At 40.1% G+C, this 22,956-nt stretch overlaps 1 protein-coding gene across 1 annotated transcript in view; it reads right to left on the bottom strand.

Annotated features, from left to right (window-relative positions):
- abhd18 (abhydrolase domain containing 18) overlaps nt 1–22,956 on the bottom strand; it is a 33,879-nt gene that overhangs the window by 7,968 nt on the left and 2,955 nt on the right. Inside the window, exons 2-13 of the mRNA XM_023417790.2 lie at nt 19,893–20,001; nt 18,758–18,842; nt 18,576–18,676; nt 17,095–17,170; nt 16,887–16,971; nt 15,678–15,705; nt 13,075–13,213; nt 12,727–12,816; nt 11,959–12,060; nt 11,305–11,546; nt 8,107–8,243; nt 5,182–5,344 (exon numbers count right to left, since the gene is read on the bottom strand). Coding sequence (XP_023273558.1) covers nt 5,182–5,344; nt 8,107–8,243; nt 11,305–11,546; nt 11,959–12,060; nt 12,727–12,816; nt 13,075–13,213; nt 15,678–15,705; nt 16,887–16,971; nt 17,095–17,170; nt 18,576–18,676; nt 18,758–18,842; nt 19,893–19,984 — 1,340 coding nt within the window. The 5' untranslated portion in view covers nt 19,985–20,001. The remainder of the gene's footprint in view (nt 1–5,181; nt 5,345–8,106; nt 8,244–11,304; nt 11,547–11,958; nt 12,061–12,726; nt 12,817–13,074; nt 13,214–15,677; nt 15,706–16,886; nt 16,972–17,094; nt 17,171–18,575; nt 18,677–18,757; nt 18,843–19,892; nt 20,002–22,956) is intronic.

Genomic DNA, 22,956 nt, shown 5'->3' with positions numbered 1-22,956 from the left:
AGAGAGAGATGCCCCGCCCAGATGCAGATGAACTTCTGTGTAGGTAACAGTGAAAATGTATCATAGACGAATGTTTTAACCAGAAACAGAGTTGGTGAATGTGCAAGATTTTTTCTCATCTCCAAAAACCGGTTGCAGTCAGTAATTTCTTGTTCTATTGGGAGCATTTTAGTTTCGGACCATGCATTAGTTAGCCTGGAGGTTCGGCCTTTCAGTGACAGGATTCGTATGACTAGGTGGAGATTTAATTCATCTCTTTTATAAGAATCTGAGTTTAAGAAGGCACTAAGATTCAAATTAAGAGATATATTGAGTTGAATGAACCCACAGCTCCCTCTGCAGGGATTTCCTGGGAAGCCCTGACGCTACACTGAGGGGCTTTGTCATTCAACATGCTTCTCATAAGAAAAAGAGGAGTACTGCAAAACAGGCTGAAATTGAAGAAAAAAATAACTAACTTAAAAGGGAACTTTAATTTAGAAGATCTTAGGGCTCTAAATCAACTGAAGTATGATCATAACTGATTCCTGTCGAAGAAAGTAGAGTTCTTGCTCTTCAGAATGAGACAAAGATATTACGAATCGGGGGATAAAGCGAGTAAACTATTTGCAAACTGCTTAAAACAGAAAGAACTATCATCTATTATTTTGGCCATCAGATCAGAGGAGGGAGAACTAAAAGCCAAATCTGTAGTTATTAATACTGGGTTTAGAGTTTTATGTGAAATTAAATACAGCAGACTCTCAACACGATGAAGAGTGTATAGAAACATTTTTCCAAGGATTGGATCTTCCCAGATGATCTGAATCACAAAAGACAGACCTTGACCACCCGATAACCAGTGAAGAAATTATTAGTGTAATTAAAGGACTACCAAATGGAAAAGCCCCAGGACCAGATGGCTTTACAGCTGATTGAACTAACACCTTTGCTACTCAGTATGTACAATGAGGCATTTGAAAGGGGTAGCTACCAGCTGCTTTATCAAAAGCTATAATTACACTTAGTCTTAAATATGACGACGACGCATGTGACTGAAAGAACTATCATCCAATTTCCGTTATACCATTAAACACCAAAATTTTGTCTAAAGTCCTCGCAAATAGGCGCGGGAAGGTAATGATGTGGTAAGGTAATCAGGTGGGTTCTGAAAAAATTAGGCACTTAATTAATATTATGTGAACAGTCTCAAATTCCAATTCACCAATTGCTGCGTTTTTGCGTGATACTGTTTGATAGGGTGGAATGGAGATTTTTGTTTAGGACTTTAGAAATGTTTTGCCTGGAGAAAGTTTTATTAAGTTTATTACATTATCGACCAGAAGCAACAGTACACACTCATATTTTGAATTGGGGAGACGCACACGTCAGGGTTCCTCGCTTAGCCCTCTGTTATTTTGTTTGGTGATGGAACCTCTGGGGGTGATGATAACTTTCCGGGAGTGACGCGTAATGGAAGCATCCATAAATTGTTGATGTATGCGGACAATATTCTTTTATCAATTTAGGACCCTGTGGTATCGATACCCTCATTGCTGAAGACTTTTTTTTTTAAGTTCTCAGGATATAAGGTTGGGATAAATCAGAAGCCGTACCTTTGACAAAGCACTGTTCAACTGTACTCTTCCAGGCAGGATGATTTAGATGGCCCAAGCAGGGTTCTTGTCTTTATGGGAAAAAGTTAATGTAATCAAAATGAATTGCATCCCTAGGATTAATTACCTACTTTCCTCCCTCCCATAGAAATTCCAGACAGTTATTTTAAGAGATTTGATAGTGCATTTAAAGAATTCCTCTGGAATGGAAAGCGACCACATATGAATGAGGAAATTACAAAGACCACTCAATAGCTGTGGTTTAGGACTCCCAAATTTGGTTTATTATTATTATACTTTCAGCCTGAGGCGCACTGGGCACTCCCTCAGGAGAGAGCCCCTCCATGGTACAACATAGAGCATTCTGTATGTGCTCCTCTTCCTCCGCTCCACTGCTTGTCCACGGATCCATCTGGGTATGTGAAGGCTCACCCAATCATATCTCAACTTCAGAAGGTATTGAGGAGAATCTCGGGGCTGATACAGTTTGATCTCTATTTAAACAAGGAATACATTATTTGGCTACATTCCAAACTGAATATTAATTAAAAAAAATTTTTTTTAGGAGGAGTGGGTATAAAGATGTATCCTTAGATTAGAAAATGTATACAGCAACAATACACTTAAATCATTTGGTGACCTATATCCCAATTCTGGAGATACCTTCAGCTACGCCATGTCTTGCTAAGGACTTATGGGTTGAGTGTGTACTCCCCAGAGCCAGCAGATAAGCTAGATAAAATTCTCAAGGTCATGGGGTGGGGTGTCGGCCCTTAGACTGGGAAAGGGATTTGAGGGTGTCATTTGATGAACAGGACTGGGCTAGGATTTGTGGCAACTCTCGAATAATGTTGAGGGATCTGAGGGTGAGACTTTTTATTGGACTCCAAATAGGCTTTTCAGACTTGGCTTAAAAGACTCAGGTACTTGCTAGAGTGTGGTATGGATGAAGGTAAGCTGGTGCATGCACTATGGTCAGGACCCAAGATTTATCAATATTGGATGAAGAGTCACTGTTAAATTGTCAATGTCATAAAAAGGCAATTTGGGTTTCTAAGTTATATATCCTGGGAGACTGTAAAGTGTGGTCTGCTTTTCCATAACCACTGAAACAATGGACACTGACTGCTATCATGATTGGACGACAAATCGTCCTACGGAAATGGAAGGAACCTGTTCAAGATTGGGTGACTAAATTAGGTAAAGTGGCTTCATATGAAAAGATGTCATATAGGTTGCAGGACAGAACAAAAAAAATATTATGATATTTTTTTATTGTTGGGACTCATTCAAGAGACTACATGTTTCTTTGTTCCACAGACAAAGGAACTCACTTCCCCACAGTTCCTCAATGTTCACACCTGGGGACAACCGTCACCCAGGGACCTCCCTGACCAGTCAGTGTTGGTCAATGTCTGACATGTGACCCCCCAGAGTGTCACCAAACAAAACCAGATCTCTCTTCTCGGCTTGATCAGGAGAGCAGCTCCTGCTCTCCCCTCTCGGCTCTTCAAGGGGCAACAAGGCCCCAGCCCAGGTCAGCCCTGCTACCTGAGACAATACTCTGGTCAGCCTGCTCACAGCAGACTGCAACACTGTTCTCCTCAACAGCAGCGACCTGCTTTGGATTAACTGAGAGTAAACCAAGTTCTCTTCAGAGTCATCAGCTACAACACAAGGCCAGCTGATTTTCCAAGCAACAGGAGCCACAGCAGAGTTAGCGTGGAACAGCTAACTCTGTGAGGAGAACAAAGGAGATAACAGCAAAGCAACACAGCCAGACAGGACTTTACTCCACCAGGAAGCCTCCCAACTCACTGGACACTTCAACAACCCTGGAAAGGACCTTTTTGTTTGTTCCAAGGACTGGGTAACGTTAACTGACTGAGCCTTACCTTTCCTAGCACAGCATAGCACAGCATAGCTAAGCAGCAGAAGTCTTAACTTTGTTCATGTATTTGTTGATTAATGTTTTGTTATTGAAATGTTTGCTTAGATTGAGGTCACTCATACAGTTAATAGAGTATTTGTATGTTCACACACTCAGTTCTAGAACCTGCATGAAGTTAACATCCCCCTTAACCTGGTACCTTTAGATCACATGAGCTAGGCTAACAAAGAAACTCACACCTTCTCTCCCACACACACTAGATGGTCTCAGCAGCTATTTTGAGTAGTTTCTTTGTTTACCACCATCTTGTGTAGTCTTCCTTGTTCAAGCCATGTGGTCACAGTGACCATTTTGAATTGGCACAAACACACACATACACCTGTATATACTAGATTAGACATTGTGTTTTACTCTGCTCCATTGTAAATAAATGTCGTTAAGTATAACTACTGGTGTGTTTAATGTTGCACAAGCGTGAATATTACGAACCTCTTCTCAATAGAATTCCAATCCTTCAACTTAATTTACTGTTGATTTGGTAATTTGGTTCTGGAGTTCCAGATTAATAGTAACAATTTTAGACTGAAACAATATTGACTATTTTATATCAGTTTAGGCTGGTGCCCCCGAAGACTATAATTCATTTTAGAGTTACTATTTAATATTAATATTTTAATATGAATGTTTTTTTAATTTATGATAGCCAATAAAATGATAGACAACCGAAGATCCAACATCTATGGTGTCCAGCTCATGAGGCAGAGCTCAGACCCAACATTTTTTATATATTTATATAACTTGTTTCTCTCACTTCTTCCGGAGACACATTCTTTTTAGTTTTATTTACAGAATTGTATCTATTTATTTGTTATTCCTTGTCATCTCTATCTTTGATAATAATGTGTTTAGTTAGTTATGATCTGCATTGTCTCTTTAACCACAAGAATTAGACCACTCTATAGCTGATCAACCCTTCCTGGTTATGGGGGTAAGGGTGGGGGGGCTTGCTGGAACAAGTTGCATTATGTACACTATGTTGTATGATTTATATGAGTATTATCAAATAAAAAATGGAAGAATTTTAAATAAAAATACTGTATTCTCGTTACAGGATGGTGTCCACACACACACACACAAACACACACACACACAACAGTCAATTTCATTCTGGCCCTTTAGCAAGTTGGTTAATGATCCACAGCTGATAAGACCTTTCACTGGAGACCTTTGTCATTTAAAACATGCAGCCTGAATGATTTCATGTCTGACTGTTGTAACCTCAGACAGCTTCTGTTTGTCTGTCAGTTGGTCTACATTCACAAGAACACATTTCCCTCAGTTTTGATCTTTGGTTCTTGGCCAGGATATCGACTCATACAAGTCAAAGGGCTGAAGTCCATATGCAGTTATGAGTCTTTTTTATTAGCGCTAAAGTCTAAAATCATATTGATGTTGACTGATTCACAAACAAGTCAGGCCACTCCAGTCCACACCTCTGGGCTTTACTCTGTCACATATGACAGGAGAAAGGAGAGGTCAGAGTGTGACACGGATTTACAGGCTGAACTGATCATTTACTCCTACAAAACAACACAACTTCACCACTGAACAAAGGAATCAGATTTCAAGTGTGTGTCAGAACCAACAGACTATTACCTCACACCCGTTTTGTTCTGCTTTGAGTCGGCGGTTTACCTGAAGACGTTCTGTTTAAACAGGTATGCACTGATGTGTCCTCCGTTCAGATATCGGACTTCACATCCAGGCCAGATCTCCTGCAGACTGAGGACCCCTGTACGAGGGATGTAGGCGTCCTCTTTGGCCTGAACCACGATGATGAGACTGGTGTCTACAGGGACTGGGAAAGAGGAAAGGACATATACCTGATATTCAGTACTGTTTTTATGTGGATCACATGCAAATGTATGTTCCATTAAAAACTAGTGACAAGGCAGCTGTCTGTCAGAATTAAAGTTTTAGACGTCACAAAGTGAGAAAAGAGATCACATCTTCCTGATTTACATTACATTTACATTTATTCATCTGACAGACACATTTGTCCAAAGAGACTTACAACTGAGGGACACCACTAAAACTTCAGTGCCATGTCCTCAGAAGGATATGGGCCCTGAATTGGGACGCAGCCAGAGCAGGTTATCCAGTGGAGTGATATGTGACCTTTTAGGCTGATCAAAGACCAGATGAGCTGCTGCAATCTGGACCTCCTGTAAGGGTTTCACTGAGTGAAGGCAGGTCCACCAGAAGAGCACTGCAGTAGTCCAGGGGAGAGATAACCATGGTCTCGATTTTTCTGATGAACAGAGCAAAGAGACACGACCAGGAGACGGACACAACATGGTCAGAGGGGGAGAGCTGGTCATAAAACATGACACCAGGTTTCTCTAGACCCTGAGAGTTCAGTCTTAGAGAGGTGTAGTTGAAGGTGGTGTTCCTTCATCCATGTGGATGTGTCAGAGACAGGACTAGATCTGCTCAGAGACAGTGGGGTCTTCTATTTATCCTCTCTTCACTGGTCACCCCTTCGTATATCTTCAATAAGGTTAGCAGTCACCAGTGGTAGCACTGAGCACAGTGATGCAGAGCAGACCTCTATAATGAGTGCAATTAGATTATACATACACTCACTGAGCACTTTATCATGAACAGAACACTAACACTGGTATCCATCAGACCAGATCTTCAACTGTCCAGTGTTGGTGAGTCTGTGTCCACTGCAGCCTCAGGTTTCTGTTCTTGGTGACAGGAAGTGGAACCTGACCTGGTCTTCTGCTGCTGTAGTCCATCTACCTCAAGATTGGACGTGTTGTTCACTCTGAAGCTTTTCTGCTCAGCACAGTTGTAAAGAGTGGTTATCTGAGTGACCGTAGCCTTTCTGTCATCTCCAACCAGTCCGTCCATTCTCCTCTGACCTCTCTCATCAACACAGAGCTGCTGCTCACTGGATGCTTTTGTTGTTGGCTCCATTAAAGAGGAAACTCTTGTGTGATAAGCAGATGTACAGGTTTGCCTAATAAATTCTCAGTGAGTGTAACCTGAATGTCGTTCAGTGGAATTTAGGTTTAGTGTATCTCAGCAAAGTTCTATTTTTTTAATTACTTACATCTGACAAGAACATCTTTCCTTCAGTGGATTTGGATTTTTACATTTTTCTGGTTAACAACTTCATTTGCCAACAGTGCCTGAAATGGGTTTTCACTCAGCCAGTCCCCCAGGACATGATACCTAGTGTGGGGTCACTGTCTACTAAGCTCTCCTTTACTCTCACGGTGTTCCTGGAGGTTTCCAGTTCCACGCTACATTCAGTTTTGTACAATTTAGTCTACCATTAAAAACCTGGTTTAGGTCATCGCAAAATTACAGTCCCTGTGATGCAAGTAGTTGCTCTCACACACACACTGACATGCGCAATACAACAATGCCAAAATACAGTGTACCATTGATTTTGCCTGGGCAGTCTATGAGCAGTCTAGCAGTCTAGTTTGGCCATGTGGTGCAGTGATCACAGTAAATAACGGAATGGATTTTTAATGGATTTGGCTTTGCAGCCAACAATCTACTGCAGCCACCAGCAGAATTTACATTAATCTCAACTGCCCCCTTTTGGCCCATTTATACAATTCATCTCATTTCTGAGATCAATCAGTAAGATCATGTTTATTCGCTCTCGCAGATGGGCATATGATCTACTTCAGATAAATTGTACAGATCACCTCATTAAAAATTTCTATATTTAATTGTAAAAGTTCAGTCTCTGCTAACCAGTCCAGGAAAGAAGAGGCCGGACGATCTATGGGTGACATCAGGTTACGTCCATCTTTATTTACAGTCTATGGTCCAGTCAACCAGGGGACATGTTATGTTATAAAAAAAAAGCGAGTGTGTCCCGTTTTGCTTGCCTCTCTCTCTCTCTCGCCATTGCTCTTTCATGGAAAATACAAAATCGTTGTCACAAATAATGTGTCTCTCTCCTTGACTGTCCAAAAGTTCTATTTACATCCATAAAAAGCAGCAGGATAACAAACTGTCTGTCACACAACGAGCAGCTTCATTACAATCACCTGGTCAGAGTGTTGGTTATATGCGGTTATATATGTGAAACTGTGACGTTGCAAATTAAAATTAATACTACACATAATAAGTTACTACATTAGTGGGAAAACAAATCAAATATCTTCTTGACATTTGCAAAGGCATGAGCTATCCTGATTGTTCTGCACCAATTTCATCGTCCATCGGCACGAACCTACTGGACAACGATTCTTTAATATTAACATACTATAAATACCATCACTACAAAATTCAATGTGGCTATATCAGAAGTTTGCACTTGTATAACTTTCTTTCAGTAGTTCAATTATACAGGTAAAACTCTGTCCTCTGCCGACTTCAGGTGTAACTTGTTGTTGTGAAGGTCTGGGGCTGCGTGTTCAGCACAGTCCTGACTGCTTCTATTTGAGCAGCAGAATGATGATCCATTATAGAGGTGGAGTAACACCCTGTAGATCTATAGCCTGTCACAGTATTTCTGGATATTTGATTTCTTCTGTCCTAGTTCAGTCATGACAGTAATCAGAAAAACTTTCAGTAAAAAAAACTTACCAGAGAAGTTGGCCATGTGTGTACATTCATCCATCACTCCCTTCATGAAGCTTATAGACTCTCTATGCAGTGATGGCCGAGAGCATTTGGCTGAATCCGTCTTCTTCCTGTGCAGTGTGTCGTTGGCATGAAGGCCTCTTCGAAAAGAAAAGAATAAGGTTTTAGATGAAAGGTGAAAGATCAAACGGTGTCACTGGAGGAAACAGCAGGATCATGAAAATAACAAAACAAGCAAATAATGAACAACTAAAATGTACTGTAACATATCATAGATTTGACTGTGATGGCAAACAATCTATGAGTCAAGTACCAACAATATTTTGTGAAATAAGTGACAACAGTGTGGGATACACACTATTAAATTAAATATTTTACACACACACACACACACACACACACACACACACACACACACACACACACACACACACACACACACAAAACCCCCTTTCTATAGATACAGAAACGTAGCACAAAAAATTTGTTTAAATTACAAACAAAGATTTATCCTTTGCTGGTCAAGAAAATCCTGTTGGCAGATTTCTGATTTCTAATTAAATAGAGCCCTGTAACACTACGTTACTGCACACTGACAAAGGGCAAATCTTCCTGCAGTCAGGTTCTAGATAACTTCATACAATTTCTGCCACTACGGTTGTACTAAATAATATCATTATTGTACAGCACTGGCACTGTGACTGTGCTGCGCTGCTGTGGATCTTTCTGAGGCTTTTGAAACTAATGACCAGGTACAAATGCTGTCCCAAGATCCTGCACAATTCTTATGAAGCAACGCAATGATTTTGCAACAAAAGCTCCACCTAGTGGCCGAGAGGTGCCAACAGAGCCTCAGTGGGCATGAGAAACTACTGGACTAAGTTTTGTGTTAATAAGAGTGACTGTTGCCAAGATACACAACACTTGCTGTTTCGACTGTAACCTATAGGAAGTTGTTCCTTTTATATATATATATATATATATATATATGTATATGTATATATGTATGTATAGCCACGCTGCTTTACATGTGTGGCCCCCAGGCCCTCGGGCTTAGACCTCAAACTAGACGATTGTGTGGGGTCCATGTCCCCCACATAATGTGCAGCTGACGGCCTGTTGAGGCCATGCAAGTCGGACCTACAGGCCCACAGGTACAATGATTTTTTTTACCATAGTCTGCACACGGTGTGAAGGTCAGATGTATGCAGATGATGTTGTAATCTATGTTCATGCAAAAACTTAAGATCAAGCAGCTGCCAAACTCAATGCAACAACGATCAACTAATTATCATTCAAGTGAAGAAAGTTATATTTAAATATCCAAATACTACCTGGGAATTTTAAGATATATGAGAATCTGCCGAACAACCTCAGCAGCAAAACTATATACTGTACGTATGCAATGATCATCCCCAACTTATAACAGTGTATGACAAGCTGGACTCATGCAGAAGGTACAACACTGAAGCCCATTCTCTGTCTGTACAAGCAGACTCTCAAGGTGTTAGACAGGACTCAGAACAACTCTCACCATCACTGCAATATTCTTGAAAAATATAACATCCTTAACTGGGATAAGGTTATGAAATACACAGAAATCTGCCTGGTGTTTAAGATACTGAATGGCAAGGCTCCCACACCACTTAGTATTTTTATTAAATTAGAAAAAGTTAAACAACAGATGTACACAATCTGTTCTCAGAGAGGACTGTGTATCCCTCTGAAGTCCGGCTTCTTCAGCCGATCATGGAACACCCTACCAACCAAAATAAGGGACTGTACCTCTGAACACACCTGCACTCAATGTCTCAAGGCCTGGCTTTGGAACAGTCATGGCATGGCTTGGGTAAGTATGGATTGAACTCTTAATATTTTACTAACAACCTGGTAGGTTCTCTTATAATTATGTTTGGCCACTCTGTGTTACATGACGTGTATGTCTGGTACAATGGTATAAAACCATCTTACTTACTTTTAACTGCATCTTTTAACATTTTAGCAAGATCAACATATTGATCATTTCATTCATAACTACTGTTTATGGCTGCTCTACATGTATGTAAAGAAAGATGGTCGTCTGTGTTTTGTTGTGTCATGCTGCTTGCATGGCTACATGTACTGAATGTATTTGTTGTTACTCTGTTATTGGCCTAATGTTTAACTGCTTCCAGTTGCTTTGGCATGGCCCAGGTTTATGTTTTGATAATTCTCTTTGTTGTTGTTGTTACTGTCCTCTGTGGTGTCGCTGTAAATTTTATCGCACAGATGTTCATTGAAACATTTTGCCGAAGGACTGTGGTTGAAAATCAGACAGCTCACTCACTACTTATGCAGACTGAATTTCAACCTAAGAGGACTTCAAAAAAGTAGGTTTTACATATTTTTTAAGTTATGTGTTAATCAGACAGACATGTAGATGCAACCTTCTTACACCCCTGGCACAGCCCACTGGATCCCTCATTAAAAGAAAAACTAGAATCACTTCCTGGTGGTTGTCTGCCTCCTCCACCCAGACTAGTTTCAGGTTACATCCCTGTTTATCCACAGTCACAGAAAATATGAACCATTTGTATGAAATTTGGTCATAATTGCTGTGAAGTCTTGAGTTATGACTAAAAAGTGTTTTGTGAGGTTACACTGACCTTGACCTTTGACCACCAAAATCTAATGAGTTCGCCCTTAAGTTGAAGTGAATATTTGCTCTAAATTTCAGTTTTTTCTAAAATTCCGTCATGTTGCTACTGAGACATCGTTTCCATGAGAATAGGACGGACGGACAGACAGACAACCCGAAAACAATATGCCTCCGGCTCTGGCTATCACCGGAGCGGAGAAAAAACTATGATAATGATGACAAAAATAATGTTAACAACAAATGCAACAGAAATGGTGTGCAAGCAATTATCCTAACACTGGCATCTATCAGCACAATGTGCTAGGAGCCCTAATTATAGACTATGTACATTAAATCAGACAATACATACAGTATATATGACTAGGTGTTTAAATCTTTTCACCTTACCAATGTTATATTAGAATGTGTTGTGTCACTGGAGCATGTGGAACGTGTCCAGAAACAAAAAAAGGAAAGTCACAGATGTATTTTTGAGTAAAAGTGACTGTTACACACATGACAACTTACAAAACTGCAAACGAGACATTTAGAAGTTTCTATTCATAATAATCTGTCTTGTTTACCTTGGTAGAGAGTCCAAACTTGCCCCCCTGCTGTTCACTGATGATAATAAATGGTCTAATCTGTCTCCAGCCCCGCCCCCTCCAGGGCCTCCACCAAACAACAGGCCATGTCCCGCCTCAGCTTCCCCTCCAGCTTTGGAAAACCGGTCCACCGACGCTCTGTCCCCTCCAGACACACCCAGCAGATGCTCTATAGGGTCCATATTCCTCCCAAGGTCTTGACCCATTTTAAAGGAATCAGCCTGATTGATGTGGACACAAAGACCAAAAGACAGATACAATGTACTTACTGAGAACTTCCTCAAAGAGTCACCTCAAAGTCCAACCATTTGTAATCAATGGGCAATTCCTCCAAGTTTCTCTGATTGAAATAAAGACAAATGCTTATCATGTTACCAGAGATATATAGAGATTAAAGATCTGTAATGTTTTCTGATTATTTGACAAAACAAATAACAAAAAACTGTCCTTTCATGCTGATACAACACATAATTTTTCTTTCAATTGATAAACTTATTAGTCGACTCATTGATTCGATAATTTGATACGAACCCATTAGCATTTTTAACTGTATCCTTATAGCAAGTTGTACCAGGCTGGTTCTGGAGACTATGAGTGGGTGATGATCAAAAAAAGTTGCAGAGGATAACGTACCCCACAGTATTCCAACAGGTTAATGATCTCCTCTTCATACACTGAATTAATGGCATATTGCTTCTCCAGCTCTGACCAGTTCACTGCTTTACTCAGCACACCCTACACACACACACACACACACACACACACACACACACACACACACACACACAAACACAGTCAGAGCAGAGGTCAGAGATTTGAGATGTGCAGGCTGCAGATGAATGCACAGAGCAGTGGCATGCTGTTAGGGGAAACAAGGCAACCAGCACCTGCACAGTTAAAGCTAAAAATAGACATAGAATAGAAGAATTCTTCTACTGTTCTGAGATCAGTTCTGATATTGCAGCATTACACACATGCATGTGGAATGTGGAAACTAAATTAGCATATTAGAAAATTAGTCTTTTCTTCCTAAGTGTTAAGAGCCAGCAGCAGCAAGTAAACAAGTATATTATACTGTTATTCATCTCTTAGTTATGACAATATTCCTGATAAAGCTTACTAGACAATAATGCAACCTGCTTTTTACACTTAACCAAACCAAACAATAATCACTTTACTTTTGTTTGAAAAAATATAAATATAGATGTGGAATGGGTCAGGGTAAAACCACATTAAACCTATCACTGTTTGACTGCATGCTGTCACAGCTTCCATCAACCAGAAAGGAGGGAAAACAGTTACAGCACCTCAACTACAATGTTTGACTATTATGTCAACTTTAATGCTGCTTTGGTAACTGAACGTCTTCTCACTGCATGTGAGGTACAGCGAGTATGTTACCGTGGTGAAGACACTGGAGGCAGTGGACCAGGACAAACAGGGAACCAGAGGGATAGGCTTCGGCCAGTTTGTCACTGCCAGGGACGCCATCTGGACACAGGGACAACAAAAGACTTAATGAAAAACAGGATCTTTGGGTAGAAGTAGGTACAGGGTTATATTTGACCCATTTGTACTTGTATGCTGGCCTGTTTGTATCATATTTACTTTCAAATTTGTAGTAAGATGCTGGTGACTATGCATTTGCAGGATGACATGGCATGTTGACTAGTTATTTAGAGGAATACTAGTGGATCGTGTAGGGTTTGATAAAAGGAGATGAAAGACTGTGCTGTTCTGGTGACTCACATATCCTCCCATGGAGATGCCAGTCATTCCCAGGGGCCAGTATCCTTGTCCATGCAGCCAGCGGAGCAGCACCGTTGACTCCAGGATCAAAGCCCCTCCCATGACAAACAGGTCTGACACATTCTTCAGACTGGAGCGCCTAAACAAGTCACACATAATGTCCCTGTTTACTTTACACTGAATAAATTGCAGGTTTAAAAGATGGGTCGGTGAAAATCTATCTTAGTATGAAACCATCATCTCCTGTAGTGTTAGCAGGCAGCTCTGAGCAGTTTGTAGTTTGATCCTTCGTAGAGGAATGATAGCTGGAATTATCCTGAATTCACAGCAGTTCAAATGGATTCCAACCATCAAACCATCCATATAAACTTCTCTTATCACTCCTATAGCATAATCCACTGATCGGCAGTTTTAGTATGCACCAGACAATTTCTGCTCTGCCAAATAAATCACTAAATTATTTTTCTACAACTAAGAGGAAACCTCTTCCTTGGGTTTCTTCCATCTTTTTCATCGGTGCAGGGTTTTGGGAGTTTTGAGGAGTTTTTCCTTCTCTGAATGAGGGTCTAAGAGCAGAAAGTGTCACTGGATTATATAAATAAAACTGACTTGACTTAAAGGAGCTCTTTGTACGTTTTCTCTGCTGCTGAACATGGTTTCTTGTGGTGAGCGTTGCTTCAGCCATCGTTGTCTTTACAATACCAAAGGTTATAATATGTCCTCTGAGCAGCTATTTCTCCAGGACAGACAGGGGCTACAGTTATTCAGTATCAGAAAGCTAGCTGGTTAGCATGCTAACTTCAGTAGAAGAAAGATGTGATAGAGACAAGAGTTAACGTTGGTGTTTGTTTCCACCTCCAGCTGTTGGTGAGTAGGGAATGAGGAATGAAGTTTGATGCTGAACTCACAATGTTTCTTCTAGACTGGTAAGTAAAAAGCTGCTAATGCTGATGCTAGCTATGTAGCAATAGCAAAACTTACAAACAGCTCCTTTAAATAAACAACTTCCAGTGGAGCTTTGGATGAGGAGCTGACAGAGCAACAGAGAACATGTGGTTTTAGCTTTGTTGCTGTTGTGTGCATCTCCTTGCGGTTCCACTGTAACTGGTGTGAAACCAAGATGACAGCTGCTATCCTCTGAAGGAGCACACAACAAACACCACCACCACAAAGGCAGGGTCTTGTATGGTGGCCCCCTAAGGACAAAGCACATACAACAGAGAAATTACAAACGTTAAAGGAAACACGCTCCGAATCCAGAAATACAACAAATAAGAAAACTCATAAAAATAGGGAAAACACATGAATTGCTACAGTGGAGTTGCTCCGGGTCACCGGGGGAGTGATGGGCTCCATTTGGATGCACAACAACTTTACAGATACTTATGCCAGCATGACTTCATGTACCTAATATAAACAATTATAAATTTTGGTATGTTTTCAGGCCAGAAAGTAGCCATTTTGATTTTCAGTATTTGGTCAGTTTACCAAATAACATTTATTTGGAAATCTGCTATGGTGTTTTCTGAGATATGATGACTCCCTGCCAGGTGAGACCAGTAGTCTTCTCAGGATCTCACAGTCCCTCTCCAGAGAAGACCAGCTGGTAAATGTGCACCTTCTCCCAGGGAGAACAGCCTTATCTAAAAAAAACTCTGTTCTCCAGTGACTTGAAAGATAAGTTCAAAATCAGGTATATGGCTGGACCACGTTGTAGGCTGGTGTCAGCTAGTTTCAGTCAAGTGTCAGCTGGTTTCAGTCTAGTATCAGCTGGTTTCAGTCAATTATCAATTAGTTTCAGTCTAGTGTCAGCTGGTTTCAGTCTAGTAGTGACATGTTTTTCTGTTTCTGTTGTCATGACAACTTGTTTGAACAAGTTTCAAACAGTGACTGAAACTAACCAGCAGTCACTTTTTAATCACCAAAGACATCAGTTGAATAGTGTGCTGTGATTTCAGCTGTATTTACTGCAAATTGATCCCTCAGAGAGAAAGGTAGAACTGCATTCACATCAGCCGCCATGCATCAGCATAGACAGGTGCGTTTGTGGAGGGAAAGCCCGACCTTACACTCACAGGGCAGCTAAAGTTTGTCCAAATCAATAGTTTTGTAGCTAAAGAAAAAGACACTAAAGGGTCTGAAAAGTGGATTAATCTACAAAGGTGTTAAGTTGGCAACACTGCTTGTTCACAACAAATCATTTTGAAAGATCCAACGCCCAATGAGGAAACTAACATCAATGGTGTAACTTCATCACTCAGTCATTTTGTCAGTTAGTCAGTGACATCCTGGATAAAGTTTGGTCTCAGAATTGAAATATAATTGTTGCTAATTGGACAATAGGTGTGTTCTTTACTATACTCACTATAAATTAGATTTTTTTCACCTTAAGAAAAAAAAGGCTGTTTAGAAATAAATATACCTGATGTTGCTGTTTATCCATATGGCACCGCTCACAGGTCGTTTCATGTCTTATTCTGGATTTGTACCACATTTGCCGTAATGCTTTGTTCTTAGAGGCCAACGTACTTTTGGTAAAATAAAAAACCAAGTTTCACGATGGTAATCAATTAAGTCAATTGTGTTTGACATAGTGAACTTACAGTTGGTCTTTGGGTTTACGATAGCCATGTAAAAGTATAGTTAAGGAATAAACAGATGTTCAAATACAGTATACAATAAGGATAACACAAACATTCAACCAGAGAATGGAGTTCAATCCCATGTGCATGTTCTCCTTTATACCTACTGATTAATGTGCTGGCTTCACCAACACACACTCTTATCGTCTTCATCAGTGTTTGTTTCCAAAGCATCAATGGTGCTAATCTGTTAGCCTGGTATGTACATAAGCTACTGGGTTAACATTGAATATACACACTTAAAGGGGTATTTCACTGATTCTACACATGAACAAGTAATGAATATGACTGATAGACTGTGACTTGTTGACACAAGGCAGGTTTGGTCATTGGTTGTTGTTGTTCAATTCTGAGTAAAAACCAACTCTAGAGACTGTTGTGTGTAAAAATCCAAGAGATCAGCAGTTTGAGAAACACCCATGCCAGGGTCTGACACCAACAATCATGTCACAGTCAGAGGCACTGTCACAGTTGTCCTCATTCTGATGTTTGATGTGAACATTAACTGAAGCGCCTGCTTCTGACTTCTGCAACATGATTGGCTGATAGCCCCTAAGTGTGGTGTCAGACTGCAGTGACATTATACATAATGTCATCTGTGTTTACTTTGATTAGTTCACATGCAAATGACACCAGGATGCTGCATAATAACCACACACATCTCTACACGTCAGGTAAACGTAGAGGTGTGTGCATCAGACCTTTTTACAAAGTGGTGTTTCATGTTTAATTCTTGAAGAGCAGAATCGGGCAGACTGCTGAATGTGACACAGAACTTAAACTGAAACAGCATCTCTGCATCATCCAGACATCATCTTTCCATTGGTTGGCCAGTTGTCGTCATGTTTCACTGGCTCAGCTGTTTCAGAGCGATGAGACCAGTGATGTGATTGGCTGAAAGTGTTTTTATTAATCATCACATCATCTGATCTAAATCCACCTTCACCCAGCCCTTCTGTACTTTCCACTGCTGCTTCTACGTGAACTAAAATAGCAGCTTGACATGCCCACACATCCTGTGCTCTAACAATTAACAAGTTGTGTTTGTTGCTGTGCTTGTGCGATTAAAGAGTATACCAGGGGGTGTCCAGCAGAATTATTTTCAAAGGAAATAACCATAAACTAAAAAACACGGTGACAGATGTAAGATGACAATAAACAGAAGGATATAATACGGGTTCTCAAGAAGAAGTGAAGCCATTCCTGCCTCTTTGATCATGGGCCTGGCCATCAGGGTCCGCCGACGCCAGAAAAACTACACACACACAAAAAACACACACAGTAAATACTTCAGACAGCACAGACAAAAAGGATCAAGTTAAGTGTATTTGCTGATGATATTCACGTTATGTTGAGGTGAAGAGGTTAAGAGCCTTACATGGTCTCCAGTCCCAGCCAAGTGGATACATACTGGTCTGTTCTTCTGCCACCTCTTAGGGACTATGAACTGGAATCTGAAACAACAGACACACTGTGAGGACCACAGTACACAAACACATCATGACAGACAACGGTAGATGGGGCAGTAGTTAGTGATTTACGTTCTTATTGTTGCGCAATACATTTTCTGCAACACATTAATGATAGTGTTTCATAAGGTCCAGTGTTTCCCATACATTGATTTATCTCTTGTGACCCACCACAATATCAACATCAAGTATTTACTGTCCCTGTCTGTCTCTTTACCGACCCTCTCTGTGTGCCTGTCATTCAGGGTGCCCAGAGCTAAGTCATGCATGTGCTGGGGCTGGGCTCACTGGCTAATCACAATATGTAATCAACCATTTCTGACCTGACCCTGTTTGGTGAGGGTCTTTATTGGTATTACCCTTTGTACACCACAATCAGTGCGTATAAATGGGTATTCTAAAGGCAGATAAAACTGCTAAAAAGGCGATCAACTCCTTTCACACTACCAGATAAATCTGCCTTTCTGTTCAGACTAACAACTACAGAAGGACACAGACACACACACACACAGCAGGGGAGGGAATATCTTCACAGAGTCAAACAGTGAGCTGCTGGCTGCCATGCAGACTGGTAAAATGCTTTCGTCTGAAAGAGGGGCAGAAATTAGCCAGTTTACCCAGGCAGCCTATTTACATCACTGCCGATCGAAAATGGAGCCAATAAATACCTGTAAATACTGCAGAGTCATGTGACCCGGGAGTGAATGCTCATTGTACCTTTTCACATTGATGACAAAAGCCAGACGTTAGCAGGTTTTTTGTCCAGTGTAAAAATGGCTTTTGACACAATGTGAAACAATGGAACTGTGTATATTGGTCAAGTCAAAAAGAACTTGGAAATTAAAATATTTGCAGTGTAGAATGTTTGGAAATAAAAACCAGCTGTTGAAACAAACTCTAATTGTGAATACAGAGAAAACATTTCATTACATTATTTAATAAATGTTTCACACAAAGCTTTTGTGTGAAACATTTATTAAATCATTTTGTCGTAGACATCTGACTTCCTCCATTCTGACCCGTTTTTTCCTCCACCAACCCATTTCATTCTGTCATTTCACCTGACAATCAATTTATTTATCAACCTGTTTCCTTGCATTTCTTCCAATGCCTCTCTTCTTTGCTTGAACTTGTTTTATTTGAATTTCTCTTTAATTGATGCATTGCATTTGCATTGTGCCTCATAAAAGCCTACATTTGGATTAAAATCCATTTGTTGTTAATATGCATTTTAGTAACTGTAAAAACATTTTCCATTTTCCTACACTCATATTTCAGCAGAAAGAGAACGATCCCTTCACAGCTTCCAGTGATCACAGAGCTTGTATCAACTCCTCTTACACCATCATGTTAGCAGTTGAGACAGAGTGGACCACATCATGCTGTCTACCTGGCTTTGACGGCCTCTTGTGGCAGGATTCCGGGAACCAAGTGCTCCAGAGGAGAGATGAAGAACCCATCGTGGATCAGACAGTCAGAGTGCTCCTCTGTCTGGACACAAACATACAGATCTGTGAGAATACAAAAATAAATACTTGGTATATACTGGTGAGCAGAGGACACATGGGGTACCTTGTTTGTGTAAACTGGATAGTCCTCAGGCACCAGAGACTCGCACCTCTCTCTGTCTCCAATGAGCTTACGGAACTCAAAGATTCTGTAAAACACAAACAGGGCAGAACATGAGCTCCATATCCAGTGTCAATCACTATATTCACCTCTTCTAATGCATCAGTTTAAAAATATTCTTTAAGAAAATTTTAGGTCTTATAGACTGTTTAGATTCACACTCTGATCCCACAGTCAGACAAAAGCCTTCTCTTCTACTGACAAATAAAGTGCCATAAAACAAACTACAGGCTTCATTGCTGCAGGGACCAATGAGTCACATCACATAGGGAATATCAGTATTTGCAATGCTCCCACAGAGCTCTGGATCACTTAGTACTCTAGCAAACCTATAATACATGATTAGAATGAACAGCAGACTCCTGTGCCTATAGGTATAATGATCACTGGCGAGTTCAGCTGCTATTAGCAAGAACATTGGATTCCAAGTCCAAACTTGGTGTACTCTGTATAGAGAAAGGCCATCATGATCTGTCTGAGCGTACCACCAGATTCACTTATTTATAAATGAGAATGAAACAATATAAACTAGGCTAAAAAACTGGAGCATAGGAAATTCTGCCGCTGACAGAGGAGGTACAATACAGAAAAGAGATACAGAACTACAAATGCAGACAGTGAAGATGCATGGAAAATTATTTCAAACAGACTCTGTCAGCCTAATTCTTGATATTTGTTCGTGATGAATGCAAAAGAAAAGATTTTTAGAGATAAAGATAACAAGGGAGAAGTAACAGTTAGAAGTAGGCTACAACTTTCTCCAGATAACATAATATTCATCATGACTACTGACATATTGTAGTTATTCAGAAAGCTAGTGCTCACCTCTGTATCTGTACTGTTAAGACTGTGTTTCAAGTTGAAAGGAAGATAAGCATCTTGTATTCTTCTAAAGTTTTTTGTAGTAGTAAAAGTAAGAATTTATTCTTTTATCTTTAAAAAAAAGTGCACAACAAGCAGAAATCCTACAGGTAGAGTTGGAAGAGGTTGCCCTGTTGTATTCTTCTGTATTAGCTGCCATGCTTCTCGACACCCGTTATGTCTAGCTGTATTATTTTGTGTTCTCTGTTTTCCGTACCTCTTGAGGTCTTCAGGCTTTCCCCATCCCCCAATGAAGAGTTTGGTGAGGAGCAGCCTTCTGTAAAATACATCGAGTCGGCTCACACCCATGGACCAGCACCTGGCATCTACAGAGAGAGACACTTCATGCAGAATGTGCAGAAAATACTTTCTCTAGCATCATATCGTATTAAAGATGTCAGACTCAATGTGTCATTGTGTGTCAGGTGTTCATTGCCTTCTGTGGGTTACAAAGAGCTCTGAGCACAGAAGCAGCTGTACCTTTGTCACGGCTGGTGGACTAAACCGGAGCTAAAAGTAAAATAAGTGTCTATTATGTCATCAAAACGTTTACAGCAAGCATCAACCTCCGAGGCTGCAATACTGAAGCTAACACTGATATACCAAAACTTATAGATCCTCTAATGACAACTAGAGTCTGGCTCCAACAGTTAGTCAATTCATAAAGTGTAAATAAAGATGGACGTAGCCTCCGTTGCCAGTACCTGACTCCATCAACTTCTGGCTAATACAAAACTGTACTTTTTTATCAAGGCTTAAAGTTATGTATAATTGAGGGTGTGGTCACTTGGATGGATGGATGGATAGATAGATTCTTTATTTATCCCCTAGGGAAAATTCATGTGTCCATTAGCTCATTGTTGATAATATAATAATAATAATAATAATAATAATAAAAACAGTTAATAATAAATAAACAATAATAATTAGATTAGTCCACTTCCTTTGGTTGAGGTGTTGTATAGCCTTATGGCAGTGGGAACAAAGGATCTCCTGAACCTCTCTGTTCTGCAGCGCAGTGAGATGAGACGTTTGAGTGACAGGTGGGTGAGTGTATGGTTGCCACAAATCAGTAAGCATCAAAGTCTCAACCCCCGACACACCCCACCTCTTTGCCCATTTTTGAATTAGCTGGGGTGGAGACAGAACAAGTGGCAAACTTCCATTCCGCCACGGGTTTGGGCTTAATGGACGCCGCGGGAGTGAGGGGTGGATCTGACCCGTGTCCCAGAGGACACTAAGCACGCCCACCTACACCGGTAACTTGACCGCAACAGGCTCCTGGCTGCGCCATACGAAGACGCTTCTAACACCGTTAGCTTTCACAGTGCGAGGTAAACTTTATAGCTAACTGTTAAAGTAGTCTTAGAAGCTTATTGCATACATGTCCATATTTGGTAAATGTCATAAATATATATGAGGAGTAACTTGTAATGTTATTGTAGCTGAAGCTAGTGTCTAAGCTAACGTTGAACTGTTAAACCACAGTGTAAAACATTCTAACATTGTGTTTTAAATTGGTGCTGCAGAAAATGAACAGACTACAGAACAGCATCTCCCTCAAACTGCAAGCCTGCAACATGTAAACTTTGTCACACACGAAGACTGATGATGAGTAACGGCCCCTGCACTTTTTGCACCTTACGTCCATCACTTATGGAGGACTGCAATAGCTTACAGTCGACCTGTGAACAGACTGTTGCACTATCCTCACTTAGCTATTAAGTATTATTTTTACATTTCTACTATAATTTCTACTTGTTACTAAAAATGATGTTGCACTGGGGATTCATCTACCTCTCTTTATCATGTAAACTTGTCTTATGACTGTGAAGTTCACCTGTACCTTCATCCACAACTGTTTTTTATTTTTAATTTGGCAATTACATTCTTTTGTACACCTCTCCAGTGGTGTAAATTGTTGAAATAAATACAGTTTTTAATGTGAAATAAAGTTATTTATGAAGCTTTGCTTTAACTTTGTTGATGGTTTTCATGACGCATTTCTGGTATGAATTTTAACAAAAGCAACATGCACAGTGTTGTAATAATACAAGAACACAATGATGAAGGTTTTTCCTGAAGACTATTTCTGTTGGCTTTAATCAACAACAAATGATAGAAATGTTTAAATGTTGCTGTCCTTGAACATTGACAGTGATGGCTCTAGAGATAGATATTAAAGTTTGTGTTTTTCTAATGTGTCATTTGTTCTTACCAATTTTAAAACCACTGAAAACACTAATTCACCAAAGTGTCCTGTTAGATTCATCATGAGGCATATGATCAATTTGGAAAAACATACTCAGTACAATTTAATCACAGGTTTATTTATTAAAATCCTTTTCAATGACAACAATTAAGTTATGACTCAAACTAATGTATATGAGATGTACTATACTGACATCTACTTCAAAATCTTAACTGTCAATTTTCAATTCACACTAAAGAGTGCATAAGGCGAATACATATATCTATGAGGTAACAGCAGCACACATCTATTTAGAGTCTTGTTTTGCTCCAGGCTGCACTCTGGTTGGTCAGTTCCATCTGTTTCCTACTAAACACCATTTTGATGTTAAATTGGTCAATACTTTCACCTGTGAAGGTTGTGACTGAGCTAGTCACTTAATTGCAATTTAATATCTATAAATTCTGTTCTTAGCAAACACGAAGTTATCAGCTAGCTAGCTATGTTAGCAAAGTGCATCCATAATTCACATTAACTCCAATATTAATTTGGATGTTAACTGTCTCCCGTTCTCTGGTAATAACACGCAAGAAAAAAAACGCACTAGCTTTTAGGGAAAATCATCCACATTAAAACTCATAAGAAAATAAACATTCACTTACTAATAATGAAATAAATGTATATCAGCATCCCTGCAGTCTGTTAATGCCCAAAAATGAGCCATAATTTCAGGGGAACCGAAAACTCATTAAAAGTAAATGGCTAACAGCAAAACTGTCAGTGCAAGCGGTGACTAATCCTCCGTTGACCTACCTCCCGGCCTGCATCATCACCTTATCAATCATTGCAGACCAGGCATGTCAATCAAACAGGCACGCCCCTAAAAATACCTGTTTTTAAGGCCTAATATCTAATTAATTACATGATTATTTTCAGATGGACCACCAGAACACTGAACAAGAGGTGTGAATTTAGCTATTGACACCTTAATGAGTTGTGGAAAAAAGTATTGACTGATTATTTCATTAGAGAAAGTGCTGCTTGGTGTTTTTTGGCCAGTTTTTTGGAGGCCCCCCCCCCCCCCCCCCCC

Source organism: Seriola lalandi, unplaced genomic scaffold, assembly GCF_002814215.2.
Source record: "Seriola lalandi dorsalis isolate HSWRI2012SDOR001 ecotype SW California unplaced genomic scaffold, Sedor1 jcf7180002054578, whole genome shotgun sequence".
Taxonomy (NCBI): domain Eukaryota; kingdom Metazoa; phylum Chordata; class Actinopteri; order Carangiformes; family Carangidae; genus Seriola; species Seriola lalandi.
This window is presented reverse-complemented; position numbering and strand designations above follow the sequence as displayed.